The sequence below is a fragment of the Entelurus aequoreus genome, linkage group LG02 (genome assembly GCF_033978785.1).
Source record: "Entelurus aequoreus isolate RoL-2023_Sb linkage group LG02, RoL_Eaeq_v1.1, whole genome shotgun sequence".
NCBI lineage: Eukaryota > Metazoa > Chordata > Actinopteri > Syngnathiformes > Syngnathidae > Entelurus > Entelurus aequoreus.
Window position 1 is genome coordinate 113,519 of NC_084732.1, and position 22,259 is coordinate 135,777.

A 22,259-nucleotide genomic window follows, 5' to 3' on the forward strand; every position below is an offset into this window, starting at 1 on the left:
TAGCAATGTATAGAGTGTATTTCTTTAAAGTTAAGACTAGTTTAAAGTTATCTTCATTGAAAAGTACAGTGCTTTTCCTTCAAAAATAAGGACATTTCAATGTGACCCCAAACTTTTGAACGGTAGCGTATGCTAATTATTTGCTTTTTTACATGTAACGTAAACATCAAATTAGGTCATCAGCCCACTGTTCTAAGGTAAATTGGTGCGTTTGGTACGACTCCCAGATATGGGGAATTGGTACCGTATCGGTTCAAATGTGACTACTGACAGGAACATGTCCTTCAAAATTAACCCCTTTTTAAAAAAAACTTTTGGTCACTCTTGTGCCGTCTTAAAGGCCTACTGAAACCCACTACTACCGACCACGCAGTCCATCCATCCATCCATCTTCTTCCACTTATCCGAGGTCGGGTTGCGGGGGCAGCAGCCTAAGCAGGGAAACCCAGACTTCCCTCTCCCCAGCCACTTCGTCCAGCTCTTCCCGGGGGATCCTGAGGCTTTCCCAGGCCAGCCGGGAGACATAGTCTTCCCAACGTGTCCTGGGTCTTCCCTGTGGCCTCCTACCGGTCGGACGTGCCCTAAACACCTCCCTAGGGAGGCGTTCGGGTGGCATCCTGACCAGATGCCCGAACCACCTCAACTGGCTCCTCTCCATGTGGAGGAGCAGTGGCTTTACTTTGAGCTCCTCCCGGATGACAGAGCTTCTCACCCTATCTCTAAGGGAGAGTCCCACCACCCGGTGGAGGAAACTCATTTCGGCCGCTTGTACCCGTGATCTTGTCCTTTCGGTCATAACCCAAAGCTCCTGACCATAGGTGAGGATGGGAACGTAGATCGACCGGTAAATTGAGAGCTTTGCCTTCCGGCTCAGCTCCTTCTTCACCACAACGGATCGATACAGCGTCTGCATTACTGAAGACGCCGCACCGATCCGCTTGTCGATCTCACGATCCACTCTTCCCTCACTCGTGAACAAGACTCCAAGGTACTTGAACTCCTCCACTTGGGGCAGGGTCTCCTCCGCAACCCGGAAATGGCACTCCACCCTTTTCCGGGCGAGAACCATGGACTCGGACTTGGAGGTGCTGATTCTCATCCCAGTCGCTTCACACTCAACTGTGAACCGATCCAGTGAGAGCTGAAGATCCTGGCCAGATGAAGCCATCAGGACCACATCATCTGCAAAAAGCACGCAGTCTGATAGTTTATATATCAATGATGAAATCTTAACATTGCAACACATGCCAATACGGCCGGGTTAACTTATAAAGTGCAATTTCAAGTTTCCCGCCACACTTCCGGTTGAAAACGTCTAGATATGATGACGTATGCGCGTGACGTAAACGGTTGATACGGAAGTATTGGTACCCCATTGAATACAACACAAAAAAGCTCTGTTTTCATTTCAAAATTCCACAGTATTCTGGACATCTGTGTTGGTGAATCTTTTGCAATTTGTTTGATGAACAATGAAGACTGCAAAGAAGAAAGTTGTAGGTGGGATCGGTGTATTAGCGGTGCACTACAGCAACACAGCCAGGAGGACAGAGATGGATAGCAGACGCGCTAGCCGCCGAACTCACCTTAACTTCCTCCGTCTCGCCGACCGCATCTGTGATCGGGTGAAGTCCTTCGTCGCACCGTCGATCGCTGGAACGCAGGTGAGCACGGGTGTTGATGAGCAGATGAGGGCTGGCTGGCGTAGGTGGATAGCTAATGTTTTTAGCATAGCTCTGTGAGGTGCGGTTGCTAAGTTAGCTTCAATGGCGTCGTTAGCAACAGCATTGTTAACCTTCGCCAGGCTGGAAAGCATTAACCGTGTATTTACATGTCCATGGTTTAATAGTATTGTTGATCTTCTTCAGGGATTTATTTATTTTGTTTTTATATGCAGTAAAGCCCGATGCTATCACGTTAGCTCAGTAGCTAAAGAGCTTCGCCGATGTATTGTCGTGGAGATAAAAGTCACTGTGAATGTCCATTTCGCGTTCTCGACTGTCATTTTCAAGAGGATATAGTATCCGAGGTGGTTTAAAATACAAATCCGTGATCCACAATAGAAAAAGTAGAGAGTGTGGAATCCAATGAGCCAGCTTGTACCTAAGATATGGTCAGAGCGAAAAAAGATATGTCTTGCACTGCATTCTAGTCCTTCACTCTAACGTTCCTCATCCACAAATCTTTCATCCTCGCTCAAGTTAATGGGGTAATCGCTGCTTTCTCGGTCCGAATCGCTCTAGCTGCATTGAAAACAATAGGAAAATGTGAGGAGCCTTTCAACTGACTACGTCACGCTACTTCCGGTACAGGCAAGGCTTTTTTTGCGATCTTTATCGTCGTTCTCTACTAAATCCTTTCAGCAAAAATATGGCAATATCGTTTAAATAAAAAAATTTCATTTCAGTAGGCCTTTAAGTCGCCTATTTCCGTTATTTTCATCCCGTATAGGCGACAAAAATAAATGAGGTTGTCAAAACTGCGCCGAACGTCCTTTTTCTTTTTTTTTTTTTTAATCCGACTTTTGACTCCCAACAATTGGAAGCTCCAAATAAAGCAGCAAATCTCCGCCTGCTTTATTGGCGGCATTGAGGCGCCACAAGGGGACGTTTATAATGAGAGAGCGGCGTTGTCGAATGACCTCTTTTTGAAAAAAGGCTTTGCGACGTGGAGGAGGAGGGGAGGAAAATAAAGTGCTCCTGTCCTGTAGATGATCTTTGACCAGCACATTTGCAGTAGATTCCTTCCAAACGGAAGCTGGCTCTTGTCATATGGAGGATCTTTGACTGGTGTCTGCAGAATGTTGTGAAGAATGTATGAAAAGCAGCCCCAGTGAATACCTCATAATCCCTTTAATGCCGCGTTTAGCCACGTCGCTCGGCTTATTTCGGAGTAAACTTCCCAAAATCTCTATCCTTCCTCCATCTGTGCGCTCTGACGCACTTTTATGACTCACGCTGGTGCACGGCGGCGTTGTCGTCTATCACAGGGAAGACGTCAGCTATTTAGGAAGCTGAAGACATCCTCATGGCGCGCCTGCGGTGACATCCATCCCGTCACTTGTCACTCGTGTCCGTCAAGGATCTTTCAGTTTGACGCCGTTTGAAAAAATGTTAGCGCCTTTGTTGACTTTCAGCTAACTGGCATCCGATGTAGACAGGGGTGGCCAGTTCCCAAATGTGATGTCTTGATGATTTGGAGTTCATGCAGCGTATTGCACAACACAGCAGCGGCAGAACCAATGTTGTACAAACCCCGTTTCCATATGAGTTGGGAAATTGTGTTAGATGTAAATACAAACGGAATACAATGATTTGCAAATCCTTGTCAACCCATATTCAATTGAATGCACTACAAAGACAAGATATTTGATGTTCAAACTCATAAACTTTATTTTTTTTTTGCAAATAATAATTAACTTACAATTTCATGGCTGCGAAACGTGCCAAAGTAGTTGGGAAAGGGCATGTTCACCACTGTGTTACATCACCTTTCCTTTTAACAACACTCAGTAAAGGTTTGGGAAGTGAGGAGACACATTTTTGAAGCTTCTCAGGTGGAATTATTTCCCATTCTTGCTTGATGTACAGCTTAAGTTGTTCAACAGTCCGGGGGTCTCCGTTGTGCTATTTTAGGCTTCATAATGCGCCACACATTTTCAATGGGAGACAGGTCTGGACTACAGGCAGGCCAGTCTAGTACCCGCACTCTTTTACTATGAAGCCACGTTGATGTAACACGTGGCTTGGCATTGTCTTGCTGAAATAAGCAGGGGCGTCCATGGTAACGTTGCTTGGATGGCAACATATGTTGCTCCAAAACCTGTATGAATCTTTCAGCATTAATGGCGCCTTCACAGATGTGTAAGTTACCCATGTCTTGGGCACTAATACACCCCCATACCATCGCAGATGCTGGCTTTTCAACTTTGCGCCTAGAACAATCCAGATGGTTCTTTTCCTCTTTGGTCCGGAGGACACGACGTCCACAGTTTCCAAAACTGACTCGTCAGACCACAGAACACTTTTCCACTTTGTATCAGTCCATTTGAGATGAGCTCAGGCGCAGCGAAGCCTAAGGCGTTTCTGGGTGTTGTTGATAAACGGTTTTCGCCTTGCATAGGAGAGTTTTAACTTGCACTTACAGATGTAGCGACCAACTGTAGTTACTGACAGTGGGTTTCTGAAGTGTTCCTGAGCCCATGTGGTGATATCCTTTACACACTGATGTCGCTTGTTGATGCACTACAGCCTGAGGGATGGAAGGTCACGGGCTTAGCTGCTTACGTGCAGTGATTTCTCCAGATTCTCTGAACCCTTTGATGATATTACGGAGCGTAGATGGTGAAATCCCTAAATTCCTTGCAATAGCTGGTTGAGAAAGGTTTTTCTTAAACTGTTCACCAATTTGCTCACCAATTTGTTGACAAAGTGGTGACCCTCGCCCCATCCTTGTTTGTGAATGACTGAGCATTTCATGGAATCTTCTTTTATACCCAATCATGGCACCCACCTGTTCCCAATTTGCCTGTTCACCTGTGGGATGTTCCAAATAAGTGTTTGATGAGCATTCCTCAACTTTATCAGTATTTATTGCCACCTTTCCCAACTTCTATGTCACGTGTTGCTGGCATCAAATTCTAAAGTTAATGATTATTTGCAAAAAATAAAATGTTTAGACTTAGACTTAGACAAACTTTAATGATCCACAAGGGAAATTGTTCAACACAGTAGCTCAGTTACAATGATGGAAAGGACAATGCAGGTATAAATAGACTAATATAGCTATAAAAAAATCTAACATATATACGAATATATACATAATATGTGTACAGAGTAATTTATATACAGATATATTATATTATGTCTATAACATATATACAATATAAACCAATGACCATGTACAATATTACAGTATATACAGTCTACAGTTTGAACATCAAATATGTTGTCTTTGTAGCATATTCAACTGAATATGGGTTGAAAATGATATGCAAATCATTGTATTCCGTTTATATTTACATCTAACACAATTTCCCAACTCATATGGAAACGGGGTTTGTAATAGCAGCGCGAATATATGCCTGATTAGAACTTTACACAAGTCAATAACATCAACAAAGCTCATCTTTGTGCATTCATGCACAGTATAAAACGTTTGGTGGACAATGTGAGACAAAGGGGTGGCGTAAAACACGTCTTTCTGTGGCAGCATTGACGAAAGTTATACATGTAAACAAACTATGGTGAGTTCAAGTACCGCCGACATCAGGACAAAACGGCGCTTGCCAAATACTCATCAGTGAAGCATGTTTAATATAGAAAGTGGGATTTGTAACAATTAGGAAGCTTTGTGTCATGGCTGTCCTCTTACAGAAACTATATTAAAACAAAAAATATATTTTTTTGCCCCCATCTTTTTTCCATTTTCATACATTTTGGAAAAAGCTCCAGAGTTGCCGACAGCAACCGCATGCTAAAATTACAAAGCTGGTAATATTAGTTAGCACGTATCACATATAACTCTAAGGTGTACGACTGGTAAATTAGCTTAAAAAAAAGTGTAACATTTTCTTTAAAAAAAGTTAGCATGTTACCTTTTTTAGCCTATTTTTCAACCCTACGCCTCAAAGTCATATAACTTGGTACATGGCGCATTCTACTGTAGCCGTTGGCTTGCTGAAGTTACACTGTTTCCCACACATTCATTTATTTGTGGCGGCCCGCCACAAAAGAATTACGTCCGCCACAAATAGATTTTTCGGCTTTTTTTTTTTTTTTTTCCTTTCCAGCTTCTCAGGCAAATCATATAGTAGATGTAGATGCCTATATCGGCTGTTCAGATTTACTTTACAAAAGAGAAGTGTAGGATACTTCTCTTGTTGCCTTATTTGTATTTGACTTTATTAAATGTATTTATATTATCATTTGGTGCAGCCGGGCCGGAGCAGGAGGGGATAGAAAGAGAGAAAAAAGAAGACGGGGGGGGGGTGAAATTGTGGGGACAAGAGGGGGATTAGACAGAGAGACAAAAACAACAACAGCAAACACAACAACAACAACAACAGAGCAACATCAGCAAATACGACATGTACAAATATGGTGGTAAAAGTAATAGCAAATAAGCAGTTAGCGAAAATAAAAAACAATACAGAAATGACAATGAGCATTATGACACTACAAATGGAGCAATACAAACACCAATAGAAATAGCGCTATTGATAATGAACAATACCAATACTTTACCTTTATTATCAACAATACAGTTGTTAAAATGCAACAATACATATACGTAATGATAACTTGAGATACGAAAGAATGCACGCAGTAACAGTCACCTGTTACCATACCGACGAGCTAACGTTTCCAGGTTATAACCCTGTTGTCAATAAACACACGTGGAGACGGTGCTTCAGATACTAATACTAATTTGATACTGTAGTAGTTATCTTTTGTGTATTCATAATGTAAAATGGATGGATGGATGGACGTTTAAAACAAAACTGTTATTATTAATTAGTAAGTATACATTTTTTGAGCCTTTTTGGAGAAAATCATATCATTGTAGTAAATTATGCAAATTACTCGATGATGTCACGGTGACCACGCCCATAGCCACGCCCCCACCACCACAGGTATCTTGGCAGTTTATGGGAAACACTGAGTCAGCATACTAAAGTTAAAGTACCAATGATTGTCACACACAAAGTTATTCTCTGCATTTGACTAGGGCTGCAACTAACGATTAATTTGATAATCGATTAATCTGTCGATTATTACTTCGATTCATCGATTAATAATCGGGTAAAAGAGACAAACTACATTTCTATCCTTTCCAGTATTTTATTGAAAAAAACCCAGCATACTGGCACCATACTTATTTTGATTATTGTTTCTCAGCTATTTGTACATGTTGCAGTTTATAAATAAAGGTTTATTTAAAAAATTAAAAAAAATTAAATAAAATAAAAAAATTACCTCTGCGCATGCGCATAGCATAGATCCAACGAATCAATGACTAAATTAATCGCCAACTATTTTTATAACCGATTTTAATCGATTTAATCGATTAGTTGTTGCAGCCCTACATTTGACCCATCACCCTTAATCACCCACCGGGAGGTGAGGGGAGCAGTGAGCAGCAGCGGTGGCTGCGCCCGGGAATCATTTTTGGTGTTTTAACCCCCAATTGCAACCCTTGATGTTGAGTACTAGCAGGGAGGTAATGGGTTCCATTTTTATAGTCTTTGGTATGACTCGGCCGGGGTTTGAACTCACAACCTACCGACCTCAGGGCTCTCGAGCCACATGTGGCTCTTTTGATGACTGCATCTGGCTCTCAGGTAAATCTTAGCTGACATTGCTTAACACGATAATTAATGAATAATTCCGCTGGTAATCACAGTGTTAGAAATAACGTTCAAGATATAAAACATTCTCATGCATTTTAATTCATCCATCCGTTTTCTACCGCACCTGTTCAAGAAGTTGCATTAATGCATACTTGCCAACCCTCCCGTTTTTAGCGGGAGAATCCCGGTATTCAGCGCCTCTCCCGACAACCTCCCGGCAGAGATTTTCTCCCGACAAACTCCCGGTATTCAGCCACGCCCCCTCCAGGTCAAACGGCTGTCCCCTGAGTGGGGACAGCCGTTCTCACATCCGCTTTCCCACAATATAAACAGCTTGCCTGCCCAATGACGTCATAACATCTACGGCTTTTAGAGAGGAGAGTGCACAACAAGGAGAGAGAGTTCTTGGTTTCTTATGTGGGTTTATTGTTAGGCAGTTTCATTAACGTCCTCCCAGCGCGGTACCAACACACAACAACAGCAGTCACGTTTAGTCTACCGTAAAGCAGTTCGTCTGCCGTAAACAGCAATGTTGTGACACTCTTAAACAGGACAATACTGCCATCTACTGGATAGCCTGCAGAACACTGAAATTCAAGTATTCTATTTATATGTATAGTAAAATTAAAAAAAAAATAAATAAATAAATATATATATATATATATATATATATATATATATATATATATATATATATATATATATATATATATATATATATATATATATATATATGCCAGAATTCACTGAAAGTCAAGTATTTCATACATATACTGTATATATATATATATATTATATATATATGAAATACTTGATTTGGTGAATTCTAGCTGTAAATATACTCTCTTAACCACGCCCTTAGCCACGCCCCCCCCCCACCTCCCAATATCGGAGGTCTCAAGGTTGGCAAGTATGCATTAATGGTAAGAAGTATTTCATTTATCAGTGGTTAGATTCAGAATAACAACGTTATTAAAAAGAATAGACTTGTTATTAAAAACGTTATTAAAAAGAATAGACTTGTTATACTCTAAAAATGTTGGTCTTACCTAAAAATGCACGCATTTAGTTGTATTCAGTGTTACAAAATATTATATGGCTCTCATGGAAATACATTTTAAAATATTTGGCTTTCATGGCTCTCTCAGCCAAAAAGGTTCCCAAGGAGCATTTTGACTTTGGACCCCGTTTTAAGAACTAAACCAAAATACGATGGACTCGCTGAAACAAAATGTTGAGCACTTATAATACTTTACATGCAGCTACTGCCATCATGTCGAGGTAATTAACAAAAAACCACAACGATGGGGTTCCCTACAGCCACAACAGTTTGTTTTTAATTAGAGCCCCCAGTGATTGTTTTTGTAGCCCACACACCTGACAACATACTTGTTAATTGCAGCGTTTATGGTAATTTTACCCATGGTGGCTGATTTTAGGGACGTGCACACCAAATAAATGTTTCTTTTCCCCACTATTCAAACAATCCAGAACATGTTGGGTTTTGTTATTTTACGTCTACTTCTACCCCTTCACACACAAAAAGCAAAACAACAAAGAATATCTTCCTGCGGTGGTCCAATCACACCACCTAAGTTGCTCGTGTTGCAGCATGCGCTACATAAATTAGCATAAACACATTTAAATGGCACCTCTGCTTCTCTGATTGCATTCTGTTTACCGTTGCAGGTTCTCATCGTCGTTCCTGGTACTTCCACACACACACACCCTCGCCCCTGTTTTTTTCTGGTGTTATGAAAGCCTTTTCATTGCAGACATATTTTGTGCATTGAGTGGAATGTGGCGATGTTGTTTATCTAGCGAAAAGGTCACTCTCTGCCTCCTCTCTCCCTGCCTGGCTGCTGTGGACATGTCAGTGGTGCAGCATATCAAGCGCAGAGACATCATCCTGAAGAGGGAGCTCGGCGAGGGAGCCTTCGGAAAAGTCTTCCTGGCCGAGTGTTACAACCTGAGTCCCACCAAAGACAAGATGCTGGTGGCTGTCAAGGTAAGACTGCCGAAAATATACACAAACATCGGGGCGGCACAAAAATACCCCAATCACGATTCTTATTCAACTGGATTCTAAATTGATTCATAGATTTAAAAAATGTATTGATTTTTTTTTTTAAAAAGTTCATAGGAATACATTTTATTAAATAAGTTTTAGACCATAATGATAACCATGATAATGTTGGTCACATTCATGTGTTTACATCCCCAGTCGACACAGTAGACTGGTTGTCAGCATATATGTGACTGTATGACAATATGATAGTTTGTAAGGGTGCACAAATATATCCATTCGCATCTGATTATATATACATCCACACACACACACACACGCACACACGCATACACACACACACACACACACGTGTGTGTGTATATATATATATATATATGTGTGTGTGTGTGTATACGGTTAATGTATATTTATACACATATATGTGTATATATATATATATATACGTATATATTGTATATATATACTGTATATACATACATATGTATATATATATACTTATATATTGTATATATATACTGTATATACATACATATGTACATATATATTTATATATATATATATATATATATATATATATATATATATATATATATATATATATATATATATATATATATATATATATATTAGGGCTGCAACAACTAATCGATTAAATTGATTAAAATCGATTATAAAAATAGTCGCCGATTAATTTAGTCATCGATTCGTTGGATCTATGCTATGCGCATGCGCAGAAGCTTTTTAAATTTTTTTTTTATTTTTTTTTTATTTTTTTTAAATAAACCTTTATTTATAAACTGCAACATGTACAAACAGCTGATAAACAATAATCAAAATAAGTATGGTGCCAGTATGCTGTTTTTTTCAATAAAATACTGGAAAGGATAGAAATGTAGTTTGTCTCTTTTATCCGATCAATCGAAGTAATAATCGACAGATTAATCGATTATCAAATTAATCGTTAGTTGCAGCCCTAATATATATATATATATATATATATATATATATATATATATATATATATATATATATATATATATATATATATATATATATATATATATATATATATATATATATATATATATATATATATATATATATTTATACACATACATTTATATGTGCACATATATATGTATATGCGGACACATATGTATATGTATGTACATATGTATATATACATATATGAGTATACATATAGATGCACACATATATATGCGCACACACATATATACACATTATGTGCATATGTGTATATATATACATATACACATGTGTATAAATATACATATACATGCGCGCGCACACACACACACATATGTATACATACATATACGTGTATAGATATACATACATGCACACATATGTATATGCTCACACACATGTGTATATGTATGTACATATGTACAGTATATATGCATATATACATATACATATATGAGTATAAATATACTGTACATATTTATGCGGACACACACACATCTATACAGTATGTACATATGTATTTATAAATACATATACACATACATATGTGTAGAAATATACATATATATATGCACACATATATATGCGCACGCACATATATATGTGTATATATGTATGTACATATGTATATATGTATATACACATATACACTACCGTTCAAAAGTTTGGGGTCACATTGAAATGTCCTTATTTTTGAAGGAAAAGCACTGTACTTTTCAATGAAGATAACTTTAAACTAGTCTTAACTTTAAAGAAATACACTCTATACATTGCTAATGTGGTAAATGACTATTCTAGCTGCAAATGTCTGCTTTTTGGTGCAATATCTACATAGGTGTATAGAGGCCCATTTCCAGCAACTATCACTCCAGTGTTCTAATGGTACAATGTGTTTGCTCATTGGCTCAGAAGGCTAATTGATGATTAGAAAACCCTTGTGCAATCATGTTCACACATCTGAAAACACTTTAGCTCGTTACAGAAGCTACAAAACTGACCTTCCTTTGAGCAGATTGAGTTTCTGGAGCATCACATTTGTGGGGTCAATTAAACGCTCAAATTGGCCAGAAAAAGAGAAATTTCATCTGAAACTCGACAGTCTATTCTTGTTCTTAGAAATGAAGGCTAGTCCACAAAATTGTTTGGGTGACCCCAAACTTTTGAACGGTAGTGTATGAGTATAAATATGCATATATGTGCACACATATGTATATGCGCACACACACACACACATATATATATACAGTATGTATATATGTATGTACATATGTATATATACATATACATATATGTGTATAAATATACATACACTATATTGCCAAAAGTATTTGGCCACCTGCCTTGACTCACATATGAACTTGGTGTGCCATCCCACTCCTAACCCATAGGATTCAATATGATGTGGGTCCACCTTTTGCAGCTATTACAGCTTCAACTCTTCTGGGAAGGCTGTCCACAAGGTTGCGGAGTGTGTTCATAGCAATTTTCCACCATTCTTCCAAAAGCGCATTGGTGAGGTCACACACTGATGTTGGTGGAGAAGGCCTGGCTCTCAGTCTCCGTTCTAATTCATCAGAGCGGCCCATTCTTTCGCAAATGTTTGTAGAAACAGTCTCCATGCCTAAGTGCTTGATTTGATACACCTGTGGCCGGGCCAAGTGATTAGGACACCTGATTCTCATCATTTGGATGGGTGGCCAAATACTTTTGGCAATATAGTGTATATATGCACTCGAGATGCGCGGTTTGCGGACACAACCGCGGAGTCCGCGGATAATCCGCGGGTCGGGCGGATGCATGACGAAAAAAAAAGATTTTAAATAGATTCGGGCGGGTGGCGGTTGAACCAATTGGGAAATATATATACATAGTTAAATGTTGTTACCCACATACGAAAAACGAGCAGCACTCTTTGAAACAGGCAATTATTCATCAGGCACTGCTGCAGCTGTCACGCCAAATTTCTTCCCCCCTACAAAAACCTTCCCCCCCCCCCATTTACTTCCGGGGCTGCGTCCAATAAAGTCACAAAGTTGCCGGGGGTCCTTAGCCGGCACGCGACTGTCCTGTTTCGCGCCTGTACAAAAAAAAAACAATAATCGATTTCTTCAGATACCAGCAGCTGTCAAAGACGAAGTATCCTTCCAGCGACGGGCAGTCAAAGCCGAAGTGCTATCGATCGCTGTCAATGACGTAAAGGCCTACTGAAAGCCACTACTACCGACCACGCAGTCTGATAGTTTATATATCAATGATGAAATCTTAACATTGCAACACATGCCAATACGGCCGGGTTAACTTATAAAGTGCAATTTTAAATTTCCCGCTAAACTTCCGGTTGAAAAAGCCTTTGGAGGATGACGTATGCGCGTGACGTAGCCAGGGGAACAGAGGTATGCCTTCCCCATTGAATACAATACAAAAAAGCTCTGTTTTCATTTCATAATTCCACAGTATTCTGGACATCTGTGTTGGTGAATCTTTTGCAATTTGTTTAATGAACAATGGAGGCTGGAAAGAAGAACGTTGTAGGTGGGATCGGTGTATTAGCGGCTGGCTGTAGCAACACAACAAGGACTACTTACTTGGATAGCAGACGCCTAGCCGATGCTAGCCGCCCACCGCACGGATGATCGGGTGAAGTCCTTCGTCGCACCGTCGATCGCTGGAACGCAGGTGAGCACGGGTGTTGATGAGCAGATGAGGGCTGGCTGGCGTAGGTGGAGCGCTAATGTTTTTATCATAGCTCTGTGAGGTCCAGTTGCTAAGTTAGCCATAGCGTCGTCAGCAACAGCATTGTTAAGCTTTGCCAGGCTGAGATCTATTAACCGTGTAGTTACATGTCCATGGTTTAATAGTATTGTTGTTCTGTCTATCCTTCCAGTCAGGGATTTATTTATTTTGTTTCTATCTGCATTTGAGACAGATGCTATCACGTTAGCTCATGCGAAAGAGCTTCGTCGATGTATTGTCGTGGAGATAAAAGTCACTGTGAATGTCCATTTCGCGTTCTCGACTCTCATTTTCCAGAGGATATAGTATCCGAGTTGGTTTAAAATACAAATCAGTGATCCACAATAGAAAAAGGAGAGTGTGGAATCCAATGAGCCAGCTTGTACCTAAGTTACGGTCAGAGCGAAAAAAAAAAATGTATTTCACTGCATTCTAGTCCGTCACTCTAACGTTCTTCATCCACAAATCTTTCATCCTCGCTCAAATTAATGGGGTAATCGTTGCTTTCTCGGTCCGAATAGCTCTAGCTGCGTTGAAAACAATAGGAAAATATGAGGGAGTGAACAACTGACAACGTCACGCTACTTCCGGTAGGAGCAAGGTTTTTTTTTTATCAGAGACCAAAAGTTGCGAACTTTATTGACGTTGTTCTATACTAAATCCTTTCAGCAAAAATATGGCAATATCGCAAAATGATCAAGTATGCAGGCATGTGATTTTTCCGTCTAAAGTCGGAATTCCGTCTTTTTTAATCTCGGGGAGAAAAAAAAAATCTCCCGTTTTTCCGTTTTTTTTCCGACCCTAAATCAAGATTCGAGACGTAGTTTATATTACGCCGTAGTTGATTGGTCGATATGTTCCTTGTGACCAATCAGGACATCTGTTATGAATGATGACGTTAATAACGTCATCATTCATAATGGTTACTATACGGCCATTTTCCATATGTAAACAATGTCGGTTCTCGAGAGAAAGGACGCTTTACGAGTAAAAGAAATTGATAAACATGTCAAAAATAAGTTTCGATGGGACTGGATGGAAAGGGAAATCACTGATACTGTTGGGAAGAAGAAAGTTACGACTTTGTTCGGTGATTTTATTCGGAAAATCGATCGTCCCGGAAAGGTTTTGTGTACGTGGTGTCATGATAATATTGACTATGGATCACAAGGTTTCAAGGCTTTGGAAGTACATGCGAAACGCCAAAAACATATGAAACATCTTGAAGCAAGGAAAACAAACTTTTCACTAGCTGGTACTTTTGGATGTCAACCAAAAGTGAGCAAACCTTACGGACTTCATCTTTTGTTTACATCGACAACTGCCGTAGACTTCGGGAGGAAAGATCCACCCACTTCAGTTGCAGACAGGGTTGTTAATAATGAGGTAAGCTAAAAAATATTTGCTTGCGAAATACGCATGTTTGTTTTAAATATTAACCAATTATTGCTTAGCGAAATATAAATGGGTTTTTCTAAAAATAAAAGCCACTTGAAAATATATTATGAAATTACAGAAATCAAAGAGTCGCATTATTGAATCCAGTTAACAATTTATTTGAAATAAATTTGCATATAATACTATTTTGTAATATTAAGTTCTTATGTAGTCTGTTGAAACTATTGTCAGTGGTGTAACAATCTTGAAGGTAAATATTTTCACACTTGTTTCATGCAATTCTCCTGAAGGAATCAATAAAGTACTATCTATTTATCTATCTATCTATCAATATGTCAGTGTCCCCACATTATTATTATTTCCTATTTTCAAATATGAGTAAACAATACTAAACATGTTTAATTATTTTCATAAATGTATATCCTATTTTGGCGAAAAGAATGAAATGTTTACATTACATGAACTGAAGTAATGTGGTAATACTGTAAATAAACTGTAGATAATAACACTGATCAATGTGACACCTGTGGATGTGAAATGAACACAAGATGTAAATATTAGTGCCTAAATACTGTTGGGACTGAACCATATACAGTGATTCATTAGGATAATTGGGTTATGTATGTTCTATTAATGATGTTTTCATGTCTTTAAACACTAAAATATTTTCTTCAAATGGTGCTGTCTTTGTTAATTTTAGCATGTTAAATTGGTGAAAAACCAGGAGCTACGGGGGGCGTTGCCCCCCTTGTCCCCCCACCAGGGCACCGCCCTGGACCTGGGCCTTCGTCCCCCAGACCCCCGGAAGTTTTTTCAGTCTTTTTCATTGTGGTCAAATCACATGTCTGAGTATGACACATAGAATGGATCTGCTATCCCCGTTTGAATAAAAAAAAAATTATTTCAGTAGGCCTTTAAGACGTAAGAGGAAACATGACCACGGAAGTAAATGGGGGGGGGGGGGGGGGGAAGGTTTTTGTAGGGGGAAGAAATTTGGCGTGACACACCACAACATAACAGCAGAAGAAGAAAAAAATAAAAAGATGGCAACGCCGGCAGCAAACGTGGTATGCAACAAACTAAAAAAAGGGAATACTAAAGACCAGGGGAAAAAAATAACAATATTAGTCAACACTTTCTTAATGGAAATGACAATAATATTATAATAATGATAAATAATATTATCACTCATTAATATCTCTTAGCCTCTAATACGTAGCCAAGAGATATTAATGCGTGGCACGCATTGAATGTCTCTGCTGCATTGGATCAGTCTCCTTTCTTTAACAGGCAAAAGCTTGCTAACCTCACTAATGCCTTGCATCGTCTATATTAGATGTATAACAACGGGCGGGTGGTGGGTGGCGGGCGGTTGTGGTTTTGATAAAATGTTAGTTCGGGTGAATGGCGGGTGGATGACGACTTTTGTGATGCGATTGCGGATGAAATAATTGCCTATACGCGCATCTCTAACATGCACACATATATATATATATGCACACACACACACACACACAAATATACATATACAGTATATGTATGACAAATACATTGCAAGGGACGACTTTAATACGAGGAAAGCGCCGTCGTGAACAGACTTTCGGCGCATCGCTGTTTGCCTCCCGTGTCATTCTTGTTCCCCTCCCCTGACAAAGAAGACACGGACATGAGTGATAACTCATTTGAGAAGCTTTTAGAGCCATTTGTCCAGCGTGGCGTCTCTCAATGACTTCACGGTACTCAACGTTAAATCGTCCTTGGCAGCTCCCGCGGTTGACGAGAGCGAGCCCGTCGAGCGCGAATGTGAATCAGGGTGACACGGCATTACACCACGCCGACTCAGCAAACCCCATTAAGATGGCGGACCGGTGCGGGGGTGGGGTGGAGAACGGAAAAAAAGATATATATTTACCTTGACCTCGACGGCAAGAAGAATCTGTTGTTCTTTGAAGGATACACAAATGATAATACGACGTTTAGCTCGTTGTCTCCGCATTTCCGACACAATGTGAGGTCGGGTTAAAAGGACTCGTTTATGGCCAACAAAGGGAAGAAAAAATACTCAGAGTGGAGCTTCGCCTCAATTTATGATGGCAGCACTCGATGGTATTGTTTTGGAGGCGTGCCCAGACCAGGCACATTTCCTTAAGAGTGCACTTTGATTTGGTAATAGAATTTTATCGCCATTTTACCTACTGGGCCGTACGTTTGCAGCGTCACCACAGCACATGTTTCCGTCTCAAGGTCCTTTGCCTCCTTGTCATGTTGTCTTTTTTTTTCATCTTTGGTGCGTTGAGGCCTTTTAAAAGGGGCTCAAGGCTCAATCGCGTCTATTATTGCACCTGCAGCGCTGCCTCGAAGCAAAAGCCGCAGAGATTAAAAAAAGGATACACAATTATGTGACGCTCCGCCTCCCCGCTAAATAATGAGAGCGCGGGCAGTTTTACTCTCTGCCCTCGCGGAAAAAACTGAATTTTGCACGGAGACGAAGAAACTATCGGGGGGGGATTTCACACCAGCTGATTAATTTAGTTTTTTTTTTTTTCTTGCCTTCTTCCTCTGTTTGGCTGTGCAGTCGCGTTCTGACCAGCTGTGGGGAAACAAGAAGAGCAGGAAGGGAAAACTCAAAAACTTAAAAAGCAGAATGTGGCCAAACATTTTCCAGGGATGGTCGCTTCTAGAAGAAATTAATTATGCCAAGGGGCGTTAAAAGTGCTTAAAGTAGCAGTCGAGTGGAAAAACAAGTTTACTTTCAGTGTTTCCCATAAACTGCCAAGAAACCTGTGGCGGTGGGGGCGTGGCAATGGGCGTGGTCACCATGTCATCATCGAGTAATTTGCATAATTTACTACAATGATATGATTTTCTCTAAAAAGGCTCAAAAAATGTATACTTACTAATTAATAATAACAGTTTTGTTTTAAACGTCCATCCATCCATTTAACAATATAATTACAACACTTTATGTACATATTTATATACAGATTTGAACAATAAGTTATTCACTGAAATATATTTATTAATTGTGGTTCTTACAAAAAATATATCTTATAAAATATAAAAGCTAAAATGTCTCTTAAAGCTCTGCCCCTTTAATTAGTGCATACTAAATAATTTAACTTTAGCCTACTACTACAACCATATTATTTACCAGCAACATAAAGTGAAACAGAGGCAGAGGTGTCCTGCCACAGTCAGTAACAAATAAACAGAAAACAGTAGTGGTCAAATACAAATAAGGCAACAAGAGAAGTATCCTACACTTCTCTTTTGTAAAGTAAATATGAACAGCCTATATGGGCATCTACATCAACTATATGATTTGCCTGAGAAGTAGGGAGGACAAAAATAAAAACAAATATTTTTTTATTTGTGGCGGACGTAATTCTTTCGTGGCGGGCCGCCACAAATAAATGAATGTGTGGGAAACACTGACTTTATATCAGGGGTGTCCGAACCAAGCCCAGTGGGCCAAATGCCGGCATCTTCAATTTGGTCCGCGAAAGACTGCAGAAGGTGTTTTCATGTTTCATTTAGATGGACAACGTAAGAAACTCAGGTCAGTGACCACAATGTGTACTTTCTTGTGTACTCTTCTTCTATAGCATCTACTTATATGACCCAATCCAAACAACCTTCCCTAGTCATGGTGCAGAAAAAAATTATTCAACCAGCAGAAAATGTCAACACGCATTGGTCACACATAACACAACCTCACTTGACTTTGTGGATATTGTAAAAAAAAAACATCCCATTGCCATAAAAACAATGAAATTACACCCATTTGAATCCATTGCAAGGCATGGTAGGAAAAATGCAAAACACTCTCCCCACACTTATCCGTGTTTGACTTTTAGCTGCTTGATGTTTCTGATAGATTATAAAGCTTTAAAGAGGTCCTCGCAGAAGTAAACAAGGTAGGAATTGAGCTTTCACATACTTGTAATATTCAATTATAATAATTATTAAAGGCCTACTGAAAGCCACTACTACCGACCACGCAGTCTGATAGTTTATATATCAATGATGAAATCTTAACATTGCAACACATGCCAATACGGCCGGGTTAACTTATAAAGTGCAATTTTAAATTTCCCGGCAAACTTCCGGCTGAAAACGTTTCGATATGATGACGTTTGCGTGTGACGTTTCATTTCAAAATTCCACAGTATTCTGGAATCTTGGTGAATCTTTTGCAATTTGTTTAATGAACAAGGGAGACTGCAAAGAAGAAAGCTGTAGGTGCGATCGGTGTATTAGCGGCGGACTACAGCAACACAACCAGGAGCACTTTGAGGATAGCAGACGCGCTAGCCGAACGACCTCACCTTGACTTCCTCCGTCTCCGGGCCGCCAACCGCATCGGTGATCGGGTGAAGTCCTCCGTCGTACCGTCGATCGCTGGAACGCAGGTGAGCACGGGTCGTGATGAGCAGATGAGAGCTGACGTAGGTGCAGAGCTGATGTTTTTAGCATAGCTCTGTCGAGGTTCCGTAGCTAAGTTAGCTTCAATGGCGTCGTTAGCAACAGCATTATTAAGCTTCGCCAAGCTGGAAAGCATTAACCGTTTATTTACATGTCCAGAGTTTGGTAGTATTGTTGATCTTCTGTCTATCCTTCCAGTCAGGGACTTATTTGTTTTGTTTCTATATGCAGTAAAGCCCGATGCTATCACGTTAGCTCAGTAGCTAAAGAGCTTCATCGATGTATTGTCGTGGAGATAAAAGTCACTGTGAATGTCCATTTCGCGTTCTCGACTCTCATTTTCAAGAGGATATAGTATCCGAGGTGGTTTAAAATACAAATCCGTGATCCACAATAGAAAAAGGAGAGAGTGTGGAATCCAATGAACCCTTGTACCTAAGTTACGGTCAGAGCGAAAAAAGATACGTCCTGCACTGCACTCTAGTCCTTCACTCTCATGTTCCTCATCCACAAATCTTTCATCCTCGCTCAAATTAATGTGGTAATCGTCGCTTTCTCGGTCCAAAGCTCTCTCGCTGCTGGTGTAAACAATGGGGAAATATGAGCAGTACTTCCCCCGGTGTCGTCACGCTACTTCCGGAAGGGGCAAGGCTTTTTTTTTATCAGCGACCAAAAGTTGCGAACTTTATCGTCGTTGTTCTATACTAAATCCTTTCAGCAAAAATATGGCAATATCGCGAAATGATCAAGTATGACACATAGAATGGATCTGCTATCCCCGTTTAAATAAAACAAATTCAGTTCAGTAGGCCTTTAATTATATGTTTTAATGGATGCAATGAAGCACAAGTTAAAGTTAAAGGCAAAATTATTCTCTGCATTTGACCCATCACCCCCTGGGAGTTGAGGGGAGCAGTGGGCAGCAGCGGTGACCACGCCCGGGAATCATTTTTGGTGATTTAACCCCCATTTCCAACCTTTGATGCTGAGTGCCAAGCAGGGAGGCAATGGGTCCCATTTTTATAGTCTTTGGTATGACTCGGCCGGGGTTTGAACTCACAACCTACCCATCTCAGGGCGGACACTCTAACCACTGAGTAGGTGGCCTAGTGGTTACACAAATAAGCCCCAAAACTGCCATACTGACCAGGTGACTTTTCCTCTTTTTTTCCACAATTTCTTCAATTTTACATTTTCTTCTCGCTCCTTGCAAAGAATCAGAGAGCGAGTGCCTTTGTCCATGCAACCAACCTTGCTTCACAACTTCCGCTTTTTTCCCCACACATTTCGAAAAATATTGATTAAGTGTCTATCGCGATTGCTATTGATATCGTTGTATCGCCCAGCCCTATAATGACACTTCAATGCAAAGACAACATCTTGCTCAGATTAATTCCCAGGGACCAAACGCCGTGTAAAAACTATAACGAGCTGCGAAAAACAAGGAGAATAACGGCGAGATGTGATCTTTTCTCTACCATTTTTAGATGAAGAGAATTTCATCAGGGGCAAGTTTGGCAATTGACGAGGTTGATAATGGAGGGAAAAGATAATGTATAGCTGCAATATTCTGAAGGAAGACGATAATAATCTTAATAGGTGTACTTTCCATGAAACTTTTATGATTATCCACATTTACTACTTTCTACAGACAGTTCAAACAAGGTTTCACTTTCAGGTCTATTATCGATACAGACCAGCCCTACGTCACATGGCAGGATTATAGCAAGGTGAAAGCGAGGATAACATCTCCCCCCTCCCCAACTGTTGTCCCACAGACGCTGAAAGACCCCAACCTGTCAGCCAGGAAGGACTTCCAGAGGGAGGCGGAGCTGCTGACCAACCTGCAGCACGACCACATCGTCAAGTTCTACGGCGTGTGCGTGGACGGCGACCCCCTCATCATGGTCTTTGAGTACATGAAGCACGGAGACCTCAACAAGTTCCTCAGGTCGGTTCTTTTGTGACACAAAAGTTGCAGCGTTTTGAGTTATTTGTCTAATATTAGAACTTGTGAGTTTGTATATTTTATATCATTTTTAAGTGTTTCTTGTAACTTTGACCTAAAAAAAGCACAGGATTTTCAACAAAAACATACAAAAAAACTAACTATATTGATGTTTTACTCGTTTTATACTGCATAGACTTAAAAGTGGACACAGTAAAAGTACACAGTCAGTTACTGTACTCTTTAATTATACTGTAAGTAAGAATAGTAATAGTTAATTAAAATTACAGAAAGAAACACCATTAAGACATCAACAAGTTCCTCAAGTCAGTTCTTCCACACACAATTTGGACGGTCCCGCCAGGATTTCGGTGACTTTTTTTTGTGATTGTTGCGTAAAAGTTGCGGCAAATGTTGCAAAGTTTAGAATTTTTTGTCCAATATTAGAATTTGGGATTTTATGTTTTTTCTGTCATTATTTTGAGTGTTTCTTGTAACTTTGACCTAAAAAAAGCACAGGATTTTCAACAAAAACATACAAAAAACTAACTATATTGATGTTTTACTCGTTTTATACTGCATAGACTTAAACGTGGACATAGTAAAAGTACATAATCAGTTACTGTACTCTTTAATTATAAGTAATAATAGTAATAGTTAATTAAAATTACAGAAAAAAACACCATGGAGACCTCAACAAGTTCCTTAGGTCCGTTCTTCCACGCACAATTGCTGGCTTTTTTTGTGATTGTTGCGTAAAAGTTGCGGCAAATGTTGCAAAGTTTTGAATTTTTTGTCCAATATTAGAATTTGGGATTTTATGTTTTTTCTATCATTTTTTGAGTGTTTCTTGTAACTTTGACCTAAAAAAGCACAGGATTTTCAACAAAAACATACAACAAACTAACTGTATTGATGTTTTACTAGTTTTATACTGCATAGACTTAAAAGTGGACACAGTAAAAGTACACAATCAGTTACTGTACTCTTTAATTATAACTAGTAATAGTAAAAGTTAATTAAAGTTACAGAAAAAAACACCATGGAGACCTCAACAAGTTCCTTATGTCCGTTCTTCCATGCACAATTGCTGGCTTTTTTTGTGATTGTTGCGGCAAAAGTTATAATGTTTTGTATTTTTTGTCCAATATTAGAATTTGTGTTTTTATGTTTTTTCCAAAAAATGTTTCCATGTGTTTCTTGTAAACTTGACCTTAAAAAGCACAGGATTTCACAAAAACTAACAAAAAACTAACTAATTGATGTTTTACTCGTTTTATACTGCATAGACTTAAGAGTGGACACAGTAAAAGCACATAGTCAGTTACTGTACTGTTTAATTATAACTAATAATAGTAATAGTTAATTATAATTACAGAAAGAAACGC

General features: G+C 39.5%; 1 protein-coding gene across 3 annotated transcripts in view; it reads left to right on the forward strand.

Annotated features, from left to right (window-relative positions):
- LOC133665429 (NT-3 growth factor receptor-like) overlaps positions 1–22,259 on the forward strand; it is a 157,087-nt gene that overhangs the window by 31,584 nt on the left and 103,244 nt on the right. For all 3 annotated transcript variants that reach the window (XM_062070725.1, XM_062070731.1, XM_062070739.1), the window contains exons 3-4: positions 9,229–9,359; positions 20,702–20,874. In XM_062070725.1, coding sequence (XP_061926709.1) covers positions 9,229–9,359; positions 20,702–20,874 — 304 coding nt within the window. The remainder of the gene's footprint in view (positions 1–9,228; positions 9,360–20,701; positions 20,875–22,259) is intronic.